Raw genomic sequence first — 21,648 nt, forward strand, 5'->3', positions numbered from 1 at the left:
AAGAAACACTGCTCTAGGCTAGCTAACATGAGTTAGCCAGTCTGGCCCTCTGTGTGGCATGCATGAGGACAATTTAATTATCAATCTGGCACCTCATAGACAAAAACCTACAGAATAAGAGAGTTGGAAGTGGCCTTGGAGATCTTGTAATGTAGACCAATACTCTGTTTAAGCAGGAAGTCCTATACCATGTCAGACAAATGTTTGTCCAATCTCTTAAATACCTCCTGTGTTGGAGCACCCACAACTTTTGGAGCTAAGCTGTTCCACTGATTAATTGTTCTAACTGTCAGGAAAATTACTTAGTTCTGGGTTACTTGTCTCCTTGATTAGTTTCCATCCATTGCTTCTTCCTCTGTCTTCAGACGCTTCGGAGAATACAGTAGGCTGACTTCCTCTTCTTTGATAGGTAACCACAAAGGTATGTTAGGTATCTAACATAGCTGTAGGCCACCCCGTCCTTCCTGTTCCCCATTACAACTTGTAATAGGACGGCCCAGTGTTCCTCAACCTCAACAGCTTTACGACAGACTTCAACTCCCAGAATTCCCCAGCCAACATGAAACCCACGTGTTTTAAAGCTGCTGAGGTTGAGAAACGCTGGGGTAGAAGATACATAAAGGCTGCTCTAATACCTCGCCCTGTCTTCAGGGACGGCTCCTCTTCGCGTTGGATTCATTGCCCGTAACTTTAACGAGAACCGGAAGCGTAACTGCGCTTCAATTGAATACGTCGCCCTCTTTAACCGGCAAGCGCCGCTACCATTCATTATTTCTCGCTTCCCTCTCCCGGACCTTTCTCTGATAGGGCAGTCCTTTCATGACGAAATCCTCCCTCGACCAATGGAGTAAGACCACGGCGGTGCGGAGCTTTTATTGCTTTGGCGGCTCCTTCGGCACGGGCTTCTGTTTCCCGGTAGGACACTTTTATGTGTCGGACTCAGCCAGGCTGGGAAAAGGATCGGCGAATGATTTGGAAATCGGTAGAGGCGAAGGAAGTTTTTGTGCCGGGGACGGCCGACGAACGGAGTGCCCCATATCCCGGCCGGTCACCGAAAGGTCACCGAAAGGAGGTTCATCGCTTCCCAATGCCGAAGGGGGAGAGAGGCATCTCATTCGTCTTCCTTTCCTTTTCATGGTGAGGGAACCTGCCCATTTGGCCGGCGGAACTAAAGAGAGGACGAACTCTTTCTCACCGCCGCAGGGCATCTGCCGGGGTTGACCTGGGAGCTTCTCGCGATCTGCGCCCAGGCTAGGGAAAATAGTCTTCGGTGGGGAGGACCACCGGCCCCCTCGGCTTCTGAAGAAAAACAGCGCTGGATTACGTGTGTGACATGTCCCCTGCCATTTCCTCGAAGGATAATAGCCGGCATCGCCGGCCGGGCAACTACCGGAATGCTCTGGATGTGATGCAGGATAAGCCTACTCCTCTAGATTTCTATGAAGACGGCCCTCTGGACACAGTCGGGAGAGATGACAGGGAGGCTCTGCTTCAGGAGCCACATATCCAGCCTATGGAGCCTCCCCAAAACTATAGAGCAGAGTTTGGCAATATCTTGCTCCTTCTCTTCCTGTATGTGCTGCAAGGGATTCCTCTGGGGCTTGCTGGCAGCATCCCCCTCATTTTGCAAAGCAAGAATGTCAGCTACAAAGACCAGGCTTTCTTTAGTTTTGTTTTCTGGCCTTTCAGTCTGAAGTTGCTTTGGGCTCCCTTGGTGGATGCTGTGTACTTCAGAAACTTTGGTCGCCGAAAGTCTTGGCTTGTGCCTACTCAGTACATTTTAGGTCTTTTTATGATGTACTTGTCTGTGCGGGTGGATTCTCTGCTTGGGGAGGTCGATGGCCAAAGCCCAGATGTGGTGGCCCTTACTGTGACCTTCTTCCTCTTTGAATTCCTAGCAGCCACTCAGGACATAGCTGTAGATGGCTGGGCATTGACTATGTTATCACGAGAAAATGTGGGCTATGCATCTACTTGTAACTCTGTGGGTCAGACAGCTGGCTACTTCTTGGGAAATGTCTTGTTTTTGGCTCTTGAATCACCTTCCTTCTGCAACAAGTATTTACGCTTTGAGCCTCAAGCCAAAGGAATCGTTACACTTTCAGGTAAATGTTGGATACAGAGTCTTATGGTTTTTAAGGCTTCTGTGTCCATTTCTAATTAGAAAATTTCACATACAAATATGATAGGTTCATTTCCAATCCTATTTATTTATTGAACAATTTATATTGCTGCCCATCTCATGACAATATCTACAAGAGTTGTCAGTTTTGCACAAGATCTTTTTATAGAATGACTTGAAGAACTGCAATATAATTAGTTTTCAGTGTTTCCATATCTATCCAGCTTTGAAAATACAAAGTTAGTGTGACATCTAACACATGCTTCTGTATTAGCATATTTTATAAAGAATGTTATTTTATAAAAGATCTGGCATGTGGCACCATGCCAGATGGTATTTCTGTTTTTGAATATCTAGAGTATTCTGATTAGTGATATCATAGATGAAATGTTTTTACTCATTTATGAAGCTGCATCTAGCTAGTTTATCTGTGTCCAAATTTACCAATTATATCAGTGAAAAGGGCAAAACTTCCCATACATATGGCCTAGAAAAAGAAACCAAATAACATAGGTTACGTTTATCCTACAGGTAAAGGTACCCAAATTTTAGAGCTTTCTTAGAATATTCTTAGAATATTAGAAATCCAAGCATGTAGTTAGCGCAAAAGTTTACTACTAATTAATTTTATTAAATAATTATTAATAATCCTTATTGATAAATGAGCATCCAGAGAGAGAGAAAAAATTGGCTGAACAAATCAGAGGAGCCACTTTCATGGTTTGTTGTTCATCAGAACAATATGAAATTGGAGAGAATTGCTCTCATCACTTGCAGGTGATATGCCATATTTATTTTCCTTTCTGAAGATGACAAACTGTACATCTTACAAGTGTGGGTTGATTGACCTCCTGGAAATGAAAGTAAAAAAGCCAAAGGCAAAATCTGCCCACTTACCAAGCATGGTAGGGAATTTTTGAATAGCGCATAGGAACAAACTGGCAAGACAAGGGCCTCAAGAAACTTCCCAGATTGTGACACAGAAGCTCTTGCCTCTTGAGTACAGGTTTTATGCTTGTATGGTTGTTAGAACACTTTCCATGGCTTTCCTGTGGATTTCTGGCTGTTACAAGCCTCAAAGTGAGTAAGAAGACACTTCTGATTCTACAAATGAAAGTATTCCTGTCTTTGTCCTAAAGAAATGGAAGTAAGGGGAGGTGGATATTAGAAAATTCCTGCTGAGAGAGATTGAAGTAGCAATCTGTCAGCTGGGTAGTCTTTGATGACAAGTATGCCTTTCTGGGACACATTTGGAGTGTGATGGAAAGACGTTGAAGACTGATACTTCTAGTAAAAAATATTTCTTTCTGTCATCCATGTGGAAACAAACGGTGAAACCCAGCCCTGCAGATATGTAAGGTATTATGAAATATTGGACAGGAGGATGAAGAAGTTGGGGCACAGGTGATTTTTTTCTCCTTTCCATTGGAGGACATGGTCTAAGAAGAGAGAGAAGACTACTGGAAGTAGACTATCCAGATGATGCTAATAGAAATGGTTTGCATTCTTAAATAATGGGATCCTTTTCCAAGATGAGGGACGCCTGGCAAGAGAAAATTGAAAGTGAAGGTGTTTGAAAGGAGTCTTGATAGCCTGATATTGGGGAGCAATATGTAGAATGTGTAAACATCAAATAATGAGCACATAAATGCAGGAAGATCAAGTTATGTTTCTATACAGAATATGGGAAACAAGAAAAGCTAGAAATGTTAATGCCGGAATGTAATATAATTTAGCATTAATGAAACTGAACTCATGGTATTCAAAGATTTAGTGGTATAAATTATGTCAAAGAAAAAGACTACACTAATGTATTTGTATGTGTGTATAACATCGTGAAGGAAGTGGACATTATATTGAGATTCAGATAATTGAGCATGGAAAAAAGGAAAAAAAGGAGCCAGCTTTTCTATAGTGTATGAATGAATGAATGAATGAATGAATGAAATCTGATCCTGATCAGTAGGGAAGAACTGATTGGAAAAGTAAAAGCAATAGAATTTTGGAAGTATGTAACCATGCCATTTACCTGTAATATTATGGTAAGAAAAATTGGGCCATAATCATAGAGTTCAAGGTAGCCAATTTCAGCAAGATTACAGAAGTAATAGATAGTTTCCTGTGGGCATAAATTGCCAGGTCCAAGGATGTACACATGGGTTGTGTCCAAGTTGAAAATAAGATACTAGAAGTATAATAGAGCACTCGGCTTCAGCAAGGGAAAAAAATAAGGGGCAACTTAGGAAACTTGTGGATAGCATAAATAACTTTTGAGTTAAGATATATAGTAAAGGGAAGATGGGTGAATCACCAAGGGGCATATCAACAAGGAACTATATCTATGCAAGGAAAGTTAGGAAGTATAAAGTACAAAATGAGATTTAGGTTCTCAAGAAAATCTTGAAAATGGGCTTGTTTGAGTCTGTCATAAGTAAAAGAAGAAAGGGATGGGTCCATTGTTAGGATGAGTAATAGGGAGAGGTTAGAACTTCTTGACTTTTCTTTGGTCATCATGCCAAAAAGAAAATATGTTCAGATTGACTTCAGCAGAACAATTAATTTTTAAAGTGGTAACTCAAAATAAGAAAAAAATATGTTAAAAGCTGGCTACCAAGAATACTTCAGTTCAGGACCAGACTGATTATATCCAAGTCCTCAGATATTTATAGATGTCATCCCAGAGTTCTTTCATGGTTAGTTGGTATAATAAAGAAGGGTAAGCATTGTTTTTGTCTTTAAAAGAAAGGATCCAGCTAACTGATGTGACAGTTTATGAGAAACCAGGATGAAGCATTTCATTTGTCTGAGAAGAGGCAACACAGTCTGAATGGGAATGATTTGGGAAGAAAGCATTTCAAATATTTTTCCTTTAATTAGACTACTACAACTGAGAGTGGGAATTTTTAATAATTTTTAATATTCTGTATTTATCCCAGACTAGCATTAATGATACCATCCTGAAATCCATGTTGTTTTTGCTTGTTTGGTTTTTCAGCTGTTTTTTACAACTCCAAACTGATGCTGATACTGAGCAAAATTGAAACAGATTGCTAAGCAGTCTGTGAGCATTTAGAAAATAATGCATTACTTCACAGGAGTCAGCGTGGGTCAGTCATGAATAAATCATTACCAAGCTGACCCAGTCCTTTTGATAGAGGGATCAGTGATTTGATCATGGAAATGCAGTACGTTAGGATTAGGTTAGAATTTTTACAACTAGCCATTTAATTAAATGATCTGTCACAATACAGTGTTTAGTGGTATACAACATGTTTGTACAAAATGTGCACTATAAAACATTTATTGTTATAGAAGTAATTATATAAATACAGGATTACATAAACCTGTATGGGTACTTCTGCCAAAGCACCGTACTATCTTTGTATATTTTCTTAACCCTATCAAATCTGTCTACTTTTGATGTATCTGCGTCAATTTATATAGTTCTGCATTATAGTAACTGTACAGTTGGTGTATATGCTAAGTTACAGCAAACAAACAAGCCCATTGTAAACTCAAAAGAGTGAAACTTAAATCTCTTACTTTGTAAGGAAAGAAAATAATATCAAATATCTAAGAAAATCCAAACAAAGATAATGTTGTAATACAGGTAGATCCAGTTACTCATGGGGTGGGGGGGGGGGGTTTACATTTCAACATTCAACTGCAGTTAATGAAACTGCTGACATTGGAATGTTAGGTATAAGAAAATGATTGAAAAATCAACCAAAATTCACCATAAATGCAAGTAAAAAAGCAGAAATAAGGATGGTGTATTTTGGCCACTTCAGATTTTTTGCTCTCATATACTATTTTATTTTGATTATAGAATAAGACAGGGATAAACAAAAAGGAATGAATAACTAGCATTTATGAGTATTTTAAATACTCTATTTAAAAAAATAATGACTGTACAGTAGAATCAAAAAATGAAGACTAAAAGAATAGTGTTTCTTCTACTGGTGAAATGAGCAGCACCGTCTCCAAAAAAGGATGAAATAAGGAAGCATGGCACATTCTTCCACTTTTTCCTCCTCAAAACTATGGGAAGTGTTGTATTGCATTGTGAAGATGACCAGTCACATAGTAGCTATACCTGTATTTGCAAAGAAGCAGATAATGGTGCTTTGTAGAGTCAAGAGTCCAAGATTGGTGATCCACTCAATTTCATCTCCCATTGATGGAATTGATTCAGTAGATGAAGAGCTGACTGCTCAAGCATTTTTACATTGGGTTCCATCTGTGGGATATCATTATTGCAAAAGGTGTCTTAATCTCAGTGCTGTTCATGGTGCTGTCTCCTTCAGAAATTACTGACCGATGGAGAATGCTAATTTTTCAGTGGGATCCAGCATTGTGCTGAAAGTGCAACAATCGTAGAATGATCTTAGTCAAAAGGATAGTATTGTATGACAAGAAAGAAAAGTTCTCCAGGTTTAAATGTGTGACTTGAAGAGTCTCGGGAGGATCAAGGATATTGTCAAGCACCAGGAAAGTTCTAAAGGCCAGGTTCCTGAAGGAAAAATATTTTTCCATTTTAATCCTGAAAGCCAGTTGACCCACTAAGAAAAGCTCTGTGATCACATGTTATTCTGTTGGAAGACTTTTTTTAGGGCACATGGATTTTATTCTGCACAAATTTCCAAGAACCAGCTGATCTTCAGCACTGAAGAATTCTAGCCTCCAGCTTCAGTATCAATCAGATTTAACATCTATGGTTCAGCAAGGCAACCTTCTGTGCCAGCTTGATACTGTTGTGGTTGTAGTAGATGAATTTGTGAAACCTACCTCTCCAAGCTTGGAAATCATGCTCAGTGCTTTCTATCCCAAACTATAGAGAGAATTTTTTTCATGGATTAATGGTTCACTCAATAACCCATTTTTGGGGGGCGGTTTGGTCCTTTATCCACATGATGACATCCTGTTCCATCTGTTCCAGGGAGAGATCCCAATGATGTTCAATACTTTGAGATTCCATACTCACAAGGCTACTAATTTCATTTTTCCTTATGGAACATGCAGTGAAATTATTGATGTTAAATTGCCATGCAATAGATAGTACAATGTCCAACCAGCTAAGGTGTCTAGCAGTTTTACCTTTTCACTTGAGGAGAGCCCCTTGCGCCAATATTTGTTACTTTTTTCAGAAGAGGAATCTGCTATGCAGTTTTCTCTTGATCTTGCTGATTCATTATTCTTAAGAATACAGAAAATCATTAGGGATGCTAGGAAGATGTTGGCTGAGCTCATACTGTGCACTTGCTCATTTTCACTGTGGCATAAATAACATGCAGAAAGAAAAAATACGGCAAAAAATTGTAGAGTGCTAGGATCATTGGAGATTTGAGTAGGATTTGTAGTTCTGGACATATGCAGAATGAAAGACAGCCAAAAAACAAAGTCAATAATAAGTAGCACCCAACCTTCATCATTCCAAGCATAAGCTAAAATAATTTTTCGCCCACTTTTAATGCTACAAATAAAAAAAACCCACCTCTCCATAGCCTAACTTTTACTTTTAACCTATCCATATATCACAATCTTTTCAGTTCTAGTTCAGCCCAAAGTTCATTAGAAGTTGCCAATTTATCCTATTGGTATCTTAGATCAAGTATAAGTAGATTATTTTCTTACTTTGGTGCCTTTGAGTCAGTTTTGACTCCTGGTGACTGCCTGAAATTTTCTGGGCAAAATTTTAGAAATGGTTTGTCATTGTTGCTTTCTAGGTCTAAGAGAGAGTAACTGGCGCAAGATTACCAGCTGGCATTGTGCCTAAGGCAAGACTAGAATTTAGTCTCTCGGTTTCTAACCTAGTCCCTTAGCCAGCACATTACATTGGCTCTCATCTAAGTGAATTATACCATTGAATAAAAAAGTTTTGTTAGATGCAGGGAACTTCTGTAAAACACATGTCCATATTTGGGTGATATATTAATTATTTTATATTGTTTAAGTCTAGTCATAGTATCTGTGAAATTTAGTATTCTATATTTAAAATATAATGGCTTGCCCCTGTCTGGTTTCTTTAGATAGGTTCCACTATAGTTTCACAAGACTCAAAGAATCTGTAGGAAAGGCTGGCATAAAAGGTCATTAATGAAAAATTTGGATTATAAATGAATATCGTTTCAGATTTCCTCTTTTCCTGGGGTGCTGTTTTTTTAATAACTACTACATTGGTTGCGCTTTTGAAAAAGGAAAACAAGACAATAACACCAACCAAAGAAGAGACAAAAGGAATCATGGATACATACAAGCTGCTTTTCTCAATAATCAGAATGCCAGCTGTCCTTACGTTTTGTGCCCTGATCTTAACAGCAAAAGTGAGTAAATAATTTGTAAAGTAGTTTCCATTTGGGAATTTGAGTCATTTTTGCAAAGGGTTATTTATCTATAGACTGATATGTAAGTCTTATTAAATTAAATCACTATGAATCACGAAATTACAGGGAGTTTTTGACTTATGGCATTTGGAACTGGAATTTCTGTCACAAAATGATGCATTTATAGAGTGCTATGACATCACTTAGCGATGGCAATTCCTTTAGTTTTAGTTACCGTCATTTAACTCAGTTTTCTAATCAGTAGGTGAGGCAACTTCCTGCTGGCTTCCCATAAGCAAAACCAGTGGGGAAGCTGGCAGGAAGTTGAAAGTCCTAGGTTGGCAGGCAGGATAGAGGCTTATGCTGGGTGGGGGAAGGAGTGCAAGGAAGGTACAGTGAAGTTTAGGGAGGGTGTGTAAGAGTGTGAGGGATTGCATTAGAGATGCGACAAAGCTTGGGGAACATGCACAAAGATTGGGAAGGACGTGTGAGAGATGCATTGACGGAGTTCATAAAGAGTAAGGAAATGTGTGAGGCACAGTGAAGGTTGGGGAAGGTGCACAAAAGTCAGGGATGGTGCACAAAGCATGGGTGAGGGAGATTTACCCCAGTGACTTACAAACTTTTTCTGGCAGCTTCCCCATTAACTCTCTGCGAAAGCCAGTAGGGAAGATTGCAAATGGTGATCACATGATCATAGGGTGTTGCAACCACTTGTAAGTGCAAACCAGTTGCTAAATGCCCAGATCACAATCACATGACAGTGGAGGTGCTAAGACCATGGTGGCGAACCTATGGCACGTGTGCCACAGGTGGCACGCAGAGCCCTCTCTTTGGGCACGGGTGCCATCGTCCCAGTCCTAGGCCTTCAGCTGGGTTTTATAAAACCTTTTCGCTTTAGGCCTCCGCCGCCATATGCAAAACAAAAAAAAAGGTTCATTCAATCAATTAATTTCAACTTCTCATGGGAAAAAAAAGATCTCACAAAGTTGAAATTGATTAATTGAACTTTTTAGTCCCACCTAGTCTGCCATTACCACCATAACCACACCCACCCAATGGGCCATGCCCACCGGGCACCCGATGATACATAAGTGGGTTTTGGATTGCAGTTTGGTCACTCGGTCTCTAAAAGGTTCGCCATCACTGTGCTAGGACTACCATTCCTTCAGAGCCATTGTTACTTCAGTCACTGACCAAATGGTCATAGGTCAAGTATGATAACTCTAACAGGAATGTTCTAGTGCCAGGGTCATGATTGCTGTGGGGAACCACTAATTTTTATAATCCCAAGTGGTACTTATTATTATTATTATTTTTTAAAAAAAGATTTGTAATTATTATTTTGCATAGCAAGGCATATCTGCTTGATTCTTCTATGTTGCTGAATAGTTTTTAAAGCACATTTTATGAAAATCCATAGATTTTGATGGGAAAAACAAAGTGATTTAAAAATCATAATGTCTGAGTACATTTCTTGTTGCATAACAGTAAACCGGATATATAAGATTTTTTTTTGGTCCAAATCAATATTTTTATAAATTTCACATTATTGATTTGAAGCAGGGTACGAGTTTCATTTAAATCAAAAGTGGTTTACTTCACTATCCGGCTACTGAAAAAGCAAGACCAAGTTATAAAATTAGTTATCAAGACAAATTTAAGAAAAGCTTAAAATTAATAACCTTAGAGAAAATTAACAAGCATTTATGTTGCAGGTTGGTTTCTCAGCAGCAGATGCTGTAACAGGTCTCAAACTGGTAGAAGAAGGGGTGCCTAAGGAACATTTAGCTCTGCTTGCTGTTCCAATGGTTCCATTGCAAATCATACTGCCTCTGATCATCAGCAAATATACAGCAGGGCCAAAGCCCTTGAATACATTTTATAAAGCCATGCCTTTCAGGTAAAATATTTAGATTGTTACATTTGCTGTAAAATATTTCACTGTCTGTTTACATGGAGTTGTATTTTTATATCTATTAAAAGTTTGAAACTCAAATACTCCTAATGAGAAGGAAGGACTCATTGGAGAAGAGCCTAATGCTGGGAAAGGTTGAGGGCAAGAGAAGAAGGGGACGACAGAGAATGAGGTGGCTGGATGGAGTCACTGAAGCAGTAGGCGTGAGCTTAAATGGACTCCAGAAGATGGTACAGGAGAGGAAGGCCTGGAGGGGTCCATGGGGTCGCGATGGGTCAGACACAACTTCGCAACTAACAACAACAACAATCTATTAAAAATAGTTAAATTTGCATCTCAAGAACCGGCAAATCTGGGACAGCAGGTTTCTTTCTGTCTGAGGCTTATGTTAAATTCTTTAAGTACACATCATTTCTCTCCCTCCTTTTACTGACCAAGTGAAAAAAAATTATGTTCACACATTGTAGCAAATCTCAACTGTACATAATTCTGTCTTATCTGGGGATAAGGATCATGCATAACTCAGTTGGTTCTGTCCTGGCTGGGGAATATTGGGAGTTGAAGTCCACACATCTTAAAGATTGCAAAGTTGAGAAACACTGAACTAACCAAATCAAAAGGGGCCTCACGTTGTTGTTTTTTGTATAGAATGAGAATCCCTCCAATTTATTCTTCTCTAAACAAATCAGACAAATCATAGCTTTTAACTTTATCTTGCTCTTTCTTTAATAAGCGCAGATATAATTAGTGCAGATATAACACTACTCAAACTATGAATAGAATAGAATAGAATAGAATAGAACAGAACAGAACAGAACAGAACAGAACAGAATAGAATAGAATAGAATAGAACTGGAAGGTGAATGAAGCTGTCAAAGGAAAATATGTAAGGAGGATAGTTTCCTGTTAAAACATATATCAGCTTTATGTGATTTGTAGAATGAAATTTTATTTAAGCAATGCTTTATTTGGTATCAGCCAAGTGCATCTGTGTTTTTACGCTTCTCAATTCACATATGTTAAATAGCACACTAGAAGCTGGCCCTTTTGTTAATGAATTAACTTTGATCTAAAACTTGTGAATATCAGATTGTCATATGGCTTCTGTATATTACAGGAACAGTTACATTATCAATTAAAAATATTCTCGTCTTTTGTAGGCTACTGTTTGGATTAGAATTTGCTCTCCTGGTTTGGTGGACTCCCAGAGTAAAGTATGAAGGAGGATTTCCAATTTATTACTACATAATATTATTGCTGAGTTATGCCTTACACCAGGTAAGGTTGTGTACATGAGTGGAGTTATTAGTTCAGTTTAAGTATGATTGCTTCAAGAAGTGCTGGATCTTTAATGAATGGATTATTGAAAGCAGTAGCATCTCTGTTTAGCAGACATGTTAAATTCACGACATCATGTGACGTCGCACAACGTATTGGGACGGTTTTGCCATTGCCGGCAATGGGATGGGCACGGCTTCCGGCGGCAGTTTGACACCCCTGCTGTTTAGGCTCACATGAAAACCTGAAAAATGCTGGGTGGCTTTAATAAATAACAGTTGTAGTCTTTAATAAATGCTGCAGTTGTGGAGATTCAAAACATTTTTCAGAAGCACTTTTGGAATGTGTACAGCTTATACATACACAAATTCATGCATACATACAGATGTGTGTTTACAGTATATATGTGTGTATACACACACGTGAACATAAAGTGCAATTTCAGTTGATTAATTGGGTGGAGATGTATGCATTAATTGTTGTGACTCAGCAATTTTTGTCACATAATTAAATATTTCATTATGCAAGGAACAATCCTGGTTGATCTTATTAACCACCAGAATCTTGCAAGTTTCTTTTAATATAGTGAGATAGGAATGAGATGCATTGGGATCTATTATATGTGCTCTCAGGAACAAAAAAAAAAGATTCTTACCCAGTTCTAGAAGAAAGAGCAGGATGTTTTGAATAAAAATCAAGTCATGCCTTGGTGCTTATTGTTTTCCAGGTTACTTTATATAGCATGTATGTTGCTATAATGGCTTTCAATGCCAAAGTTAGTGACCCACTCATTGGAGGAACGTACATGACACTGCTTAACACAGTATCCAATCTGGGAGGAAACTGGCCAGCCACAGTAGCTCTGTGGCTTGTGGACCCACTTACAGCAAAACAATGTGTTGGAATTCAAGGTCACAGCTGTGGGACTTCAGCTGCTAAAGAAGTAAGTTTGGTGCAAGACGGATTCCCCATCTTAATGCTAGTAGGGTGATAACTAAATTTCCTCACTGATTTTATAAATTTGAAATGGATTATGAGGCGCTTTAGAAACTTTTTAATATATTATTAGTACTTTTGCTTTGTCTTACTAGATCCCATGTTTCATTGGTCTACCTAAAATGTTTTTGCTCTACTAAGAATTCAGTTGCAACATAATGATCAAAACTGTAGGATTTTGCCATATTCTCTTGAAAGAAGTATTAAGTCTTTAGCTGCAATCCACATTTTTTATTCTTTTTAACTGAACATAATAGCTGCATTTGGACAATCACAAATTGACCTGATTACTTGGGATTACACACAACCCTTGTGAACACTATATAATTTACATCAGGCATTGCATCAGAATGGTATTGACAGACAAAGTGGACATCTTGCATTGATCGTAATTTCCTGTTTACTCCAAACTAGAAAATTGTGATTAAAGATTCTAGAAGAAGCTAACGTATCAAGCCAAGTTGGGCTGCTATCCAAGCTTCTTCAGAAGCCATGAATAATATTTTTACAGTTTAGAAAAAAAATATCCTGAAAAAAGTCTGTTTGTGTGGTTGCTAAAAGTGAACACTTAAGTTGATGGCACATTATCAAAAACAATATAAAAGTATCATTTATAGATGACTTTGGTGTGCCTGACTGAAACATTCATTCAATTTTATAGTTGCCCATCTCTGTCAATAACTCTAGGCAGCTTATAAGTCAATAAATATATTAGAATTAAAACACTAAAACATTTTAAGACAATAAAAAACAATTTATGTGGAGAACCAAACTATAGAACCAAATGCAGGTAATCCTTGATTTACAACAGTTCATTTAGTGACTGTTCAAAGTTATGATGGCACTGAAAAAGGGACTTATGACTGTTTTTCAGACTTGCAACTATTGCAGCATCTCTGTAGTCACGTGATCAAAATTCAGACACTTGGCAACTGACGGTTGCAGTGTCCTGAAGAATGTGATGACCTTTTATGAACTTTCGGGCAAGCGAAGTCAATGGGGAAGCCAGATTCACTTAATAACCATGTTACTAATTTAACAAAAGCAGTGATACATTTAACAAATGTGGCAAGAAAGGTCATAAAATGGATTCAATTGTGGTCGTAACTCGAGGACTACCAATAGGCAGTCCTCAGCTTACAACAGGTCATTTAACAACTGTTCGAAATTATGATGGTCTTGGAAAGAGTTCTTTTCACAGCCTGTAAAGCACAAGAAGAGACTGGACAATCATCTGTCAGAGATGGTACAGGTTCCCCTGCTTGAACTGGAGGCTGGACTAGAAGATCTCCAAGGCCCCTTGCAGATTTCTATTCTATTCTATTCTATTCTATTCTATTCTATTCTATTCTATTCTATTCTATTCTATTCTATTCTATTCTATTCTATTCCTATTCTATTCTATTCTATTCTATTCTATTCTATTCTATTCTATTCTATTCTATTCTATTCTATTCTATTCTATTCTATTCTATTCTATTCTATGCCATTATAAAATGTCATGCTCCCCCCCATCACATGACTGCATTTCAGGCACTTAGAAATGAGCATTTTTGACTAGTTAAGCCATCTATGGTCATGTGACAGATTTGCTGTATTTTGGGCTGGTTTCTGTCACACACACACCAATTTGGGAGAATGGTTTCACTTAACAACTTTGTGACTGCTTAACAATGTTATGATTTGGACTTACAACTGCATGATTTGCTTAGTGACTGTTACAAAAATGGTAAAAAGATAAGAGTCTAGTTATGTGAGTACCTGGACCAAATTAGGACCAAAATTCAAGTCCCAATAGTGATTGTAAGTCAAGCGCTACCTCTAATGAGCTAATTTTATTGAACTGATTTGTAATTATAATATTGTTTTGTTTAGGCCAAGGGTCCTCAGCCTTGGCAACTTTAAGACCTGTGGACTTCAACTCCCAGAATTGCTCAGCCAGCAAAGAATTCTGGGAGTTGAAGTCCACAAGTCTTAAAGTTGCCAAGGTTGAGGACCCCTGGTTTAGGCCATGAAGACAAAACTCCTGTAGAGAAAAAAAAATCCAAATTAAAACATCCCTAGCTATTTTCACTTGTTTAAGTAAATCTCCACTTTTGTAGTGTTCCTTTCTTCTCCATTCTTGCAAAGATTTTTGAAATTAGGCCAAAAATTGTGGGTTGTCAACAAATATTCTCAGCAGCTTAGTCCATTTTTTAATATTGTACACACTTTTTAAATCATGCATGTTAAAGTAATGGAAAACCAGTTAGGCATTTGGGAAAAAAGTTTTAATGTGCTACATACGTCAAAAGCAATTTGTTTATCTACACCTGATATACTTATCACTTGTTCCCTATTCCTTCTGTTTTTCTGTATTACAGCTTTGCTCAAAAGAAGGTGGATCTTGTGTTATTACTCTGGATGGTTATTATGTGGAATCCATAATATGCGTAGTATTGGGATTTGTTTGGTGGCTGTTTCTTGGGCCCAAATTGAAAAGGCTGCAGGATGAGCAACCGACGTCATGGAAATGCAGAAGAATCAGTTAATGAAAATGAAATATCACAAAAGACTAGCTAAAATTGTCATATAACAAATATATAAGAGAACAAGTATCCACATCTAAAAATGGTCAGTTTATATATGCCAAATGGCTTTACAAAAGCTAAAGTCAAGTTAAGTACTGTATGGATCAATTATAAAGTTTGCCCTTCTTATCCAAAATTATTCTTAAAGGTTTTTTATTACTTCATAAAAACATTTAAAATCTGTTACTATTCCGCTAAATTACAGTTGTTGCCTTTCTTTCTTTTATGCCCTTAAAGTTACCTTAGAAGAAAAAAGCTGTCTTTAAAGGAACTTAAAATAATTTTGATTTATAATAAACAGTGAATCTACATGGTTAAAATGTTTTAGAAAAAAAAAAGTTTATATAGATTTATAAAAAAATATATATCTATAGTAGTGAGAATATGCTTTTTTCCTTTTAAAGTTCCCTATACTTTATTTGCTAATAGAAATAGTTTCATCATTACGGTACTAATAGTTTACAGCATAAGTAGCCCCAAGCCACAGAGGCATTATTAATTGGTACTGAAGTTTTTCAAAACGTTAAGACCAGATATAAAATTGATGACAACTGTTTGCACATGAAAAACCAAAGTTGTGGTTTATGAAGAATGGAACATACTTTTTTTCTTTCTTTTTGTGTGTGGGGGGGGGACTCAAATAGGACTAAGCAGACTATTTAGTGCCTTCTGGAAATAAGTTGTGTAAGATGGCAACCAAATATCTGTACTGTTAAATTTTAGAACATTAAGTGTCATTGTCATAAAATATACCCATTTCTGCTGATGTCAGGAATCTAAGTAAATGTTTCAATGAACATTAACGGAATTTTTTTTTATAATCTAATGATGTACAGTATAATGTATATCATATGGAAATGGGCTGTGTATAGCATTTGATGTATTGTATACATCTTTCATATGAACATTTATTCAAAAATTAAAACAGTCATACTTTTTGACACTGAAATACTGAAACACTCATATCAGGGATATGTCTCAGTTTTACTGGTTATTTCAATGTCATAAATTGACATTTTTTGATTCCATGTGAATCTTTCTGATTTACACTGTTTTGATGCTCTTTTCAGAGTGTGAATTTAAACCTCTAATATTTATGTTAGAAAATGTCTTTTTTTAAAAACACAGATGTGCGTTCCAATGAAATGAATAGGAACTACTTCCAAGAAAATAAAAATAGGGTTAGTTTTCAAATACATTTTAACATCAACAGGGGGAAGATAACCTTTTGTGTTTGGTTGACACTTCTCTTAGAATTTGTTATAGAAATTCTGGCATGCTGCTCTGAGATACTGATAACATATTATTTAAATAATATAATATACTGTAGATCAGATGAACAATCCAATTTGGTAACTTGTATGAAAACTCCATAGTGCTCTCAATAAAGAGAGATCATTTTCATCAATATTTTACAGCAACCTGATTTGGATTTTCTGAAATTTGATTTATCCTTTCTGCATAGATTAGCACAAACACAGTAATCGTAATTGATAATTTTAGTAAATACAGTGAAAATGCTAGAATAAGAAAGCCAGGGGTAGGTGGCTGCAGAGGAGATGAGAGGAAAGGAGAAATAAGAGTTCTGTAAAATATTAGTTGTTTCTAGCCCTTTTCAGCAGGGGGCAGGGATTTCGTTTAGAAAAAGCTGTGTGACAAGAAGAGTATTCACAATAAATGATGAAATAGCCTTTTCATGTTTTCCTATTCTGTATTACTATTAATACAAGGTGCCAAAATAAATAAAGATTATCCATTTAAACAACACTCTGGCAATGTAAAATAAATTATGTAAATTGGAAAAAAAACAGAATCAATAGAAAAATTTAAAAGTTTTCTAAGTATATGAGATTTGGAATATCACCTGAATTATAAAAGATGACATTAAAAAAAATGTGCTCCAGGAGACTGAGGGTGATGTTTCTCAAACAGCGTTCTCCTTTCCATAAACATTAAACTCACTTTTGAAATGCAAAAATAAGTTCAAAAGTTCAAAAGAATTCTATTAGTCTAAAAAAAAACCCTCAGCTGTGAGATATGGCATGGGTTCCCCCATCCTGTCTTATGGCTTTTGTATGTATGGTTGGTTTAGGTCTTAGTACATAGAATATGTCCCAGTATGTCTTACAGAGATACAAATTAAGCAATTATTTCTAAATGCTGTTTTCAAGGCTTTATACAAACATAAAAACACACAAATATACTCAAATTTCAAGGGAGGCTTACTATAAGCTTCTCTTCTAAGAGTCATGGGTTGGAAGCTTATTAAATTTTACTTTTAGGAGCTGATTATTGATGTGATAACAGTGTCCCCAAGTTCTACAAATATAACCTGAGTAATATTTCTATTTTTGTTGTATGAAAATCTCTAAATCCACTATAGGCTATCATAGTTAAAGGCATGTTTTTGCATTTTTAACCCGAACCAATATGAAATGAGAAGTAAGTATCTGTAGGAACTAAAAATGAGTTTGTGGGGAGGGGAAAAGATTTTTTGCTAGTCAATATAATTTTTGTGCAGACTCCAAATGAAGTAAGTTGGTTGAGAAATATTCTGATGGTTTTTCACTAAGATTTGATTAAATAAGTTACTTAATTGGAATAAATGATAATGCCCAACAATCTATGCATGTAATAGTTTCAGTTTTCAGAATGAGAAAACCCTGATAACGAACAATCAATTCTAATTACCTCATTAAAAAGAGAACATATCTTAAAATTCAAAACCAGTGATTTTTAAAATAGTAGCAATCTTGTAATCAAAGGCAAAACCCATAAAGAATGATGTTGAATTTTGATGAGGATGTTATTTGATAATTCCAGCTTAAATTTTTATCGTTTGCAACTTAACCAACAGTCTGCTACTGTCTCTTCAATTTTGCATTATTAAGGTTTATAAAGCTAGAGTTTGGTTTATTTGTATTACTTACCCATGTCATGATTTTATTCTGCCTTGATATTATGATGAACTCATTCCCTTCAAGATTTAATCAAACTTGACTTTAAAAATAGTGGGCAGTATATTATATTTGCCTTAGTTTGGATAGCCTAAAATAACTTGAGGGAAAACTGAATACAATCAAATCTATTTCCATGTAACGTTATGAGTTGTAAATGCTTGTTGAAGGAAAGCATTCTCAAATCTTTTTTAAAAAGTATTTTTAGTTATGAACAGTTTAATGATGGGTAGTAACTCTGAAAATACTTTGACAATAATACAGGATAGAAAATAATGTGTATTTTGGCATATTGCTAATTGAGCTTGGGGGTGGGGTTCCTTGGTAATAGAGCATAAAATCAGAAAATGCCACTTAAAAGGACATTTTTTTAAAAAAACAACAACTTTTGAACTAACTGTTAAGCACCTTGAAGAAATTGCTGGCTATTAAGGTAAAAAATGGTTCACTTCAAAAATAAACTTGTGATAATTTAACGTTTACTGGATTTTTAAAAAAATATTTAAATCTCTTCATTGCTTTAAATCTTGTTAATAAGCATGAGAACAGAGTACAATTTTCTTAGTGCAAGTGCTTTTATGAAAGTGCCACATTATAAAGCCTTGAAAGCTCTTTCTGCTTATTTCAATAAAGCGAGATCAAGTTTTAATTTTTGTTTGTGCGTTGATAAGTTAAATAGAAAAGTTGTGCTACAAATATTGCTTTGGAACTGAAAAGCAGTAAATACTTTGCCTGGTTTCTTGATCCTGCAGTTTCTTTCTACATACTCAATTTCCAAAGTAATTTCTGTTTCTGAAGATGCTTAAAGAAAAATTAAATATCACATAAAAATGTAAAGCAACACTTATTTTGTTTTCTAAAACTTAAAAGAGAGAAACTTGAAAAAAATGGGGGGTGGAAAAGTTCTCCTCTTGGACTATTCTTTTAATATATATATGCAGTTATAATTCCAGACATTCCTAGAGCTCCATTATGAAATACTGTTAACAGCAAGAAGAAAGAGGGCAGCAATTGAATACTTAGAATGCTAATTAAAATTGGAAATAACATTTTATTCTGTAGATCTTCTGAAAAAGAATTGTCTAGCAACTTTTAGAAAACGATTGCTAGAGCGATGCATGATCAGTTTTCCTCCAGAATTTGGAGCAGCCTTTAAAATGTTCAAAATAATTCTTGCAAATTCTTGCATCTTGTTATTTTTTCCCCTCACTTTCAAAATGATAGAATGCAGTGGAAGAATTCTGGAGAAGTGTAGAGATCAATTACTATAAGAAGAAATGGTTTTTGAGAAGAAATGTTGCATCTGAAAAATGACAACCGTGTTATTTTAATAACAGAAAGCTGTGTTACACTAGTTCACTGATCTATATAGTCCTATTTATCTAACAAGGTGTTATTGTCCAGGAACTCAGGAATTTTTCATATCACCTGTTACCTGTTGTTTTAATTGGAGTTGATGGAGATTGGACTGGGGCCTTCTATATTCCTTGTGATCCAGGACTGAGCATTAGTTTTACATTTATCGATCATATAATTGAAATCTACAAACTACTCCATGATTGTCCCTAAAGCAGTTTTCATGTTCTGATGTTGAATGTATATCAGAAATGCTACTGATTGCTTTATGAAATCTTGTAATATTTCTTTTTGTAATTTGGGGGTTAAATTGTAGCAGAGAATTTGAAGTTGTGACTAATTCTTAATGTGCTCCATGAATTAAATGCATTGTCAAGTTCCTAAGTACTCAGTCCTGCAATACCTATCATAGCATAGAGCAGACATGTCAAACACAAGGCCCGGGGGCCGGATGCGGCCCGCAAAGTGGTTTCATGTGGCCCGCGAAGCCATCCTGGAAACAGTGAGGGAACGGCCCCCACTGCCTTGGCCCTGGCCCAGAGACCCTCCTTCTGCCAGAGACCCTCAGATCTGTCCCACTCCTGCCCGGGCCCCCATAGGCACCCTTGATGTGAACGATGTAGAGCTGGCCACGCCCACCCAGTAGGCCATACACACTCTAGCCACGCCCACCCAGTAGGCCACACCCACCCAGGCCACACCCATCCGGCCCCCTGAGGGCAACCGCAATGCTGATGCGGCCCTCAATGAAATTGAGTTTGACACCCCTGGCATAGAGCATATGCAAAGTTCCCTCTCTCAGAAAAAAGTATATCCTGATTACAGAGATTTAAACAGTCAAGCTTTTGGATACTTACATACTTCCCAAGAATCTAAGAAAATGGCAAGTGTCTCCTGGATAGATGTTGCCAAGAGTATACAGGTAGTTCTCGACTTACAACAATTAATTTAGTGACCATTCTAAGTTGAAACGACACTGAGAAAAGTGACTTACGACTGTTTTTCATACAATCGTTGCAGCATCCTCACAGTCATGTGATCAAAATTCACATGCTTGGCAACAAGTTCATATTTATGACATCTGCAGTGTCCTAGATCATGTGATCACCGTTTGCAACCTTCTGATAAGTAAAGTCAATGAGGAAACCAGATTCAATTAACAATCATGTTACTAACTTTTTTTTTAAAATCCCATTTATATCCCGCCCTTCTCCGAAGACTCAGGGCGGCTTACAAGCTTAGCAGTAGCCTTCATTCTATGTATATGCCTGCTTATTAGGGCTTTTGGGGGCCCCCAAGCAGCATTATTACAAAGTCAGCTTATTGCCCCCAACAATCTGGGTCCTCATTTTACCTACCTCGGAAGGATGGAAGGCTGAGTCAACCTTGAGCCTGGTGGGACTAACTTAACAACTGCAGTGATTCACAACAAGTGGAGCAAGAAAAGTCATAAAGTGGGGCAAAATGCACTTAACTGTCTCAGCAACAAAAATTTTGGACTCAATTGTGGTCATAAATTGAGGACTACCTGTACTGCATAGTGTATAGTATGTACTCAATGGTCAAAGATCAGTCTACATACCATCTTTTTCACTTAACACCCCATTTTTAATCAAAAGGATTCTAGAATGGCAAGAAATTCCTACTCATGAGCTTTCACTCTAAAAATCATAATACAGAGAATATAAGAAGAGAGAAGAAAAAAACATTTGCAGATTAAATACTAGGCCTTAAATAATAAAATATTGTATATAACCATGGGAGACAGAATCTTTTCAAACTGATTCACATCATCTCTGTCTGGTCCATGTATAAAATAGTGCAGCAGTTTGGTGCAGCTTTATTTAAACAAATTCAAATTGTAGGGATTATTATAATTACCTACTAAGCTCCACCACAATGTTCCTGGGCTTCCCAATCTTGAATCCTGTGATCATTTTGTCAAGGAGCATGAAGAAAAACTCATTTTCCAGAGGTGTCCACGGAGCAATCTTTATTTTGCCTTTATACACCGATACAACATCACTATGTATGTAGAAAAGGGCAGAGGTTGTAATGAGACAATGCTTTCCTCATTTGTCCCCAGCAGATGCCTCTGCCCTTTTCTCCAAGACATTTATCTTCATTT

At 36.8% G+C, this 21,648-nt stretch overlaps 1 protein-coding gene across 1 annotated transcript; it reads left to right on the forward strand.

The window, feature by feature from the left end:
• The first annotated feature begins 958 nt into the window (after positions 1-958).
• SLC33A1 (solute carrier family 33 member 1) lies at positions 959-19,826 on the forward strand. The gene is made up of 6 exons (XM_083364565.1): positions 959-2,105; positions 8,255-8,445; positions 10,164-10,348; positions 11,524-11,641; positions 12,369-12,584; positions 15,001-19,826. The coding sequence occupies exons 1-6, from the start codon at positions 1,334-1,336 to the stop codon at positions 15,166-15,168; spliced, it is 1,650 nt and encodes a 549-aa protein (XP_083220691.1). The 5' UTR covers positions 959-1,333; the 3' UTR covers positions 15,169-19,826.
• Positions 19,827-21,648: the final 1,822 nt, after the last annotated feature.

The sequence above is a fragment of the Vipera ursinii genome (genome assembly GCF_947247035.1).
Source record: "Vipera ursinii genome assembly, chromosome: 5".
In the NCBI taxonomy this organism is placed as follows: Eukaryota; Metazoa; Chordata; class Lepidosauria; order Squamata; family Viperidae; genus Vipera; species Vipera ursinii.

Coding starts and splice junctions, on each gene's coding strand:
- SLC33A1 (XM_083364565.1), top strand. CDS start 1,334: ATGTCCCCTGCCATTTCCTCGAAGGATAATAGCCGGCATCGCCGGCCG. Junction 2,106..8,254: donor AGGAATCGTTACACTTTCAG/GTAAATGTTGGA, acceptor ATATCGTTTCAG/ATTTCCTCTTTTCCTGGGGT. Junction 12,585..15,000: donor GGACTTCAGCTGCTAAAGAA/GTAAGTTTGGTG, acceptor TCTGTATTACAG/CTTTGCTCAAAAGAAGGTGG.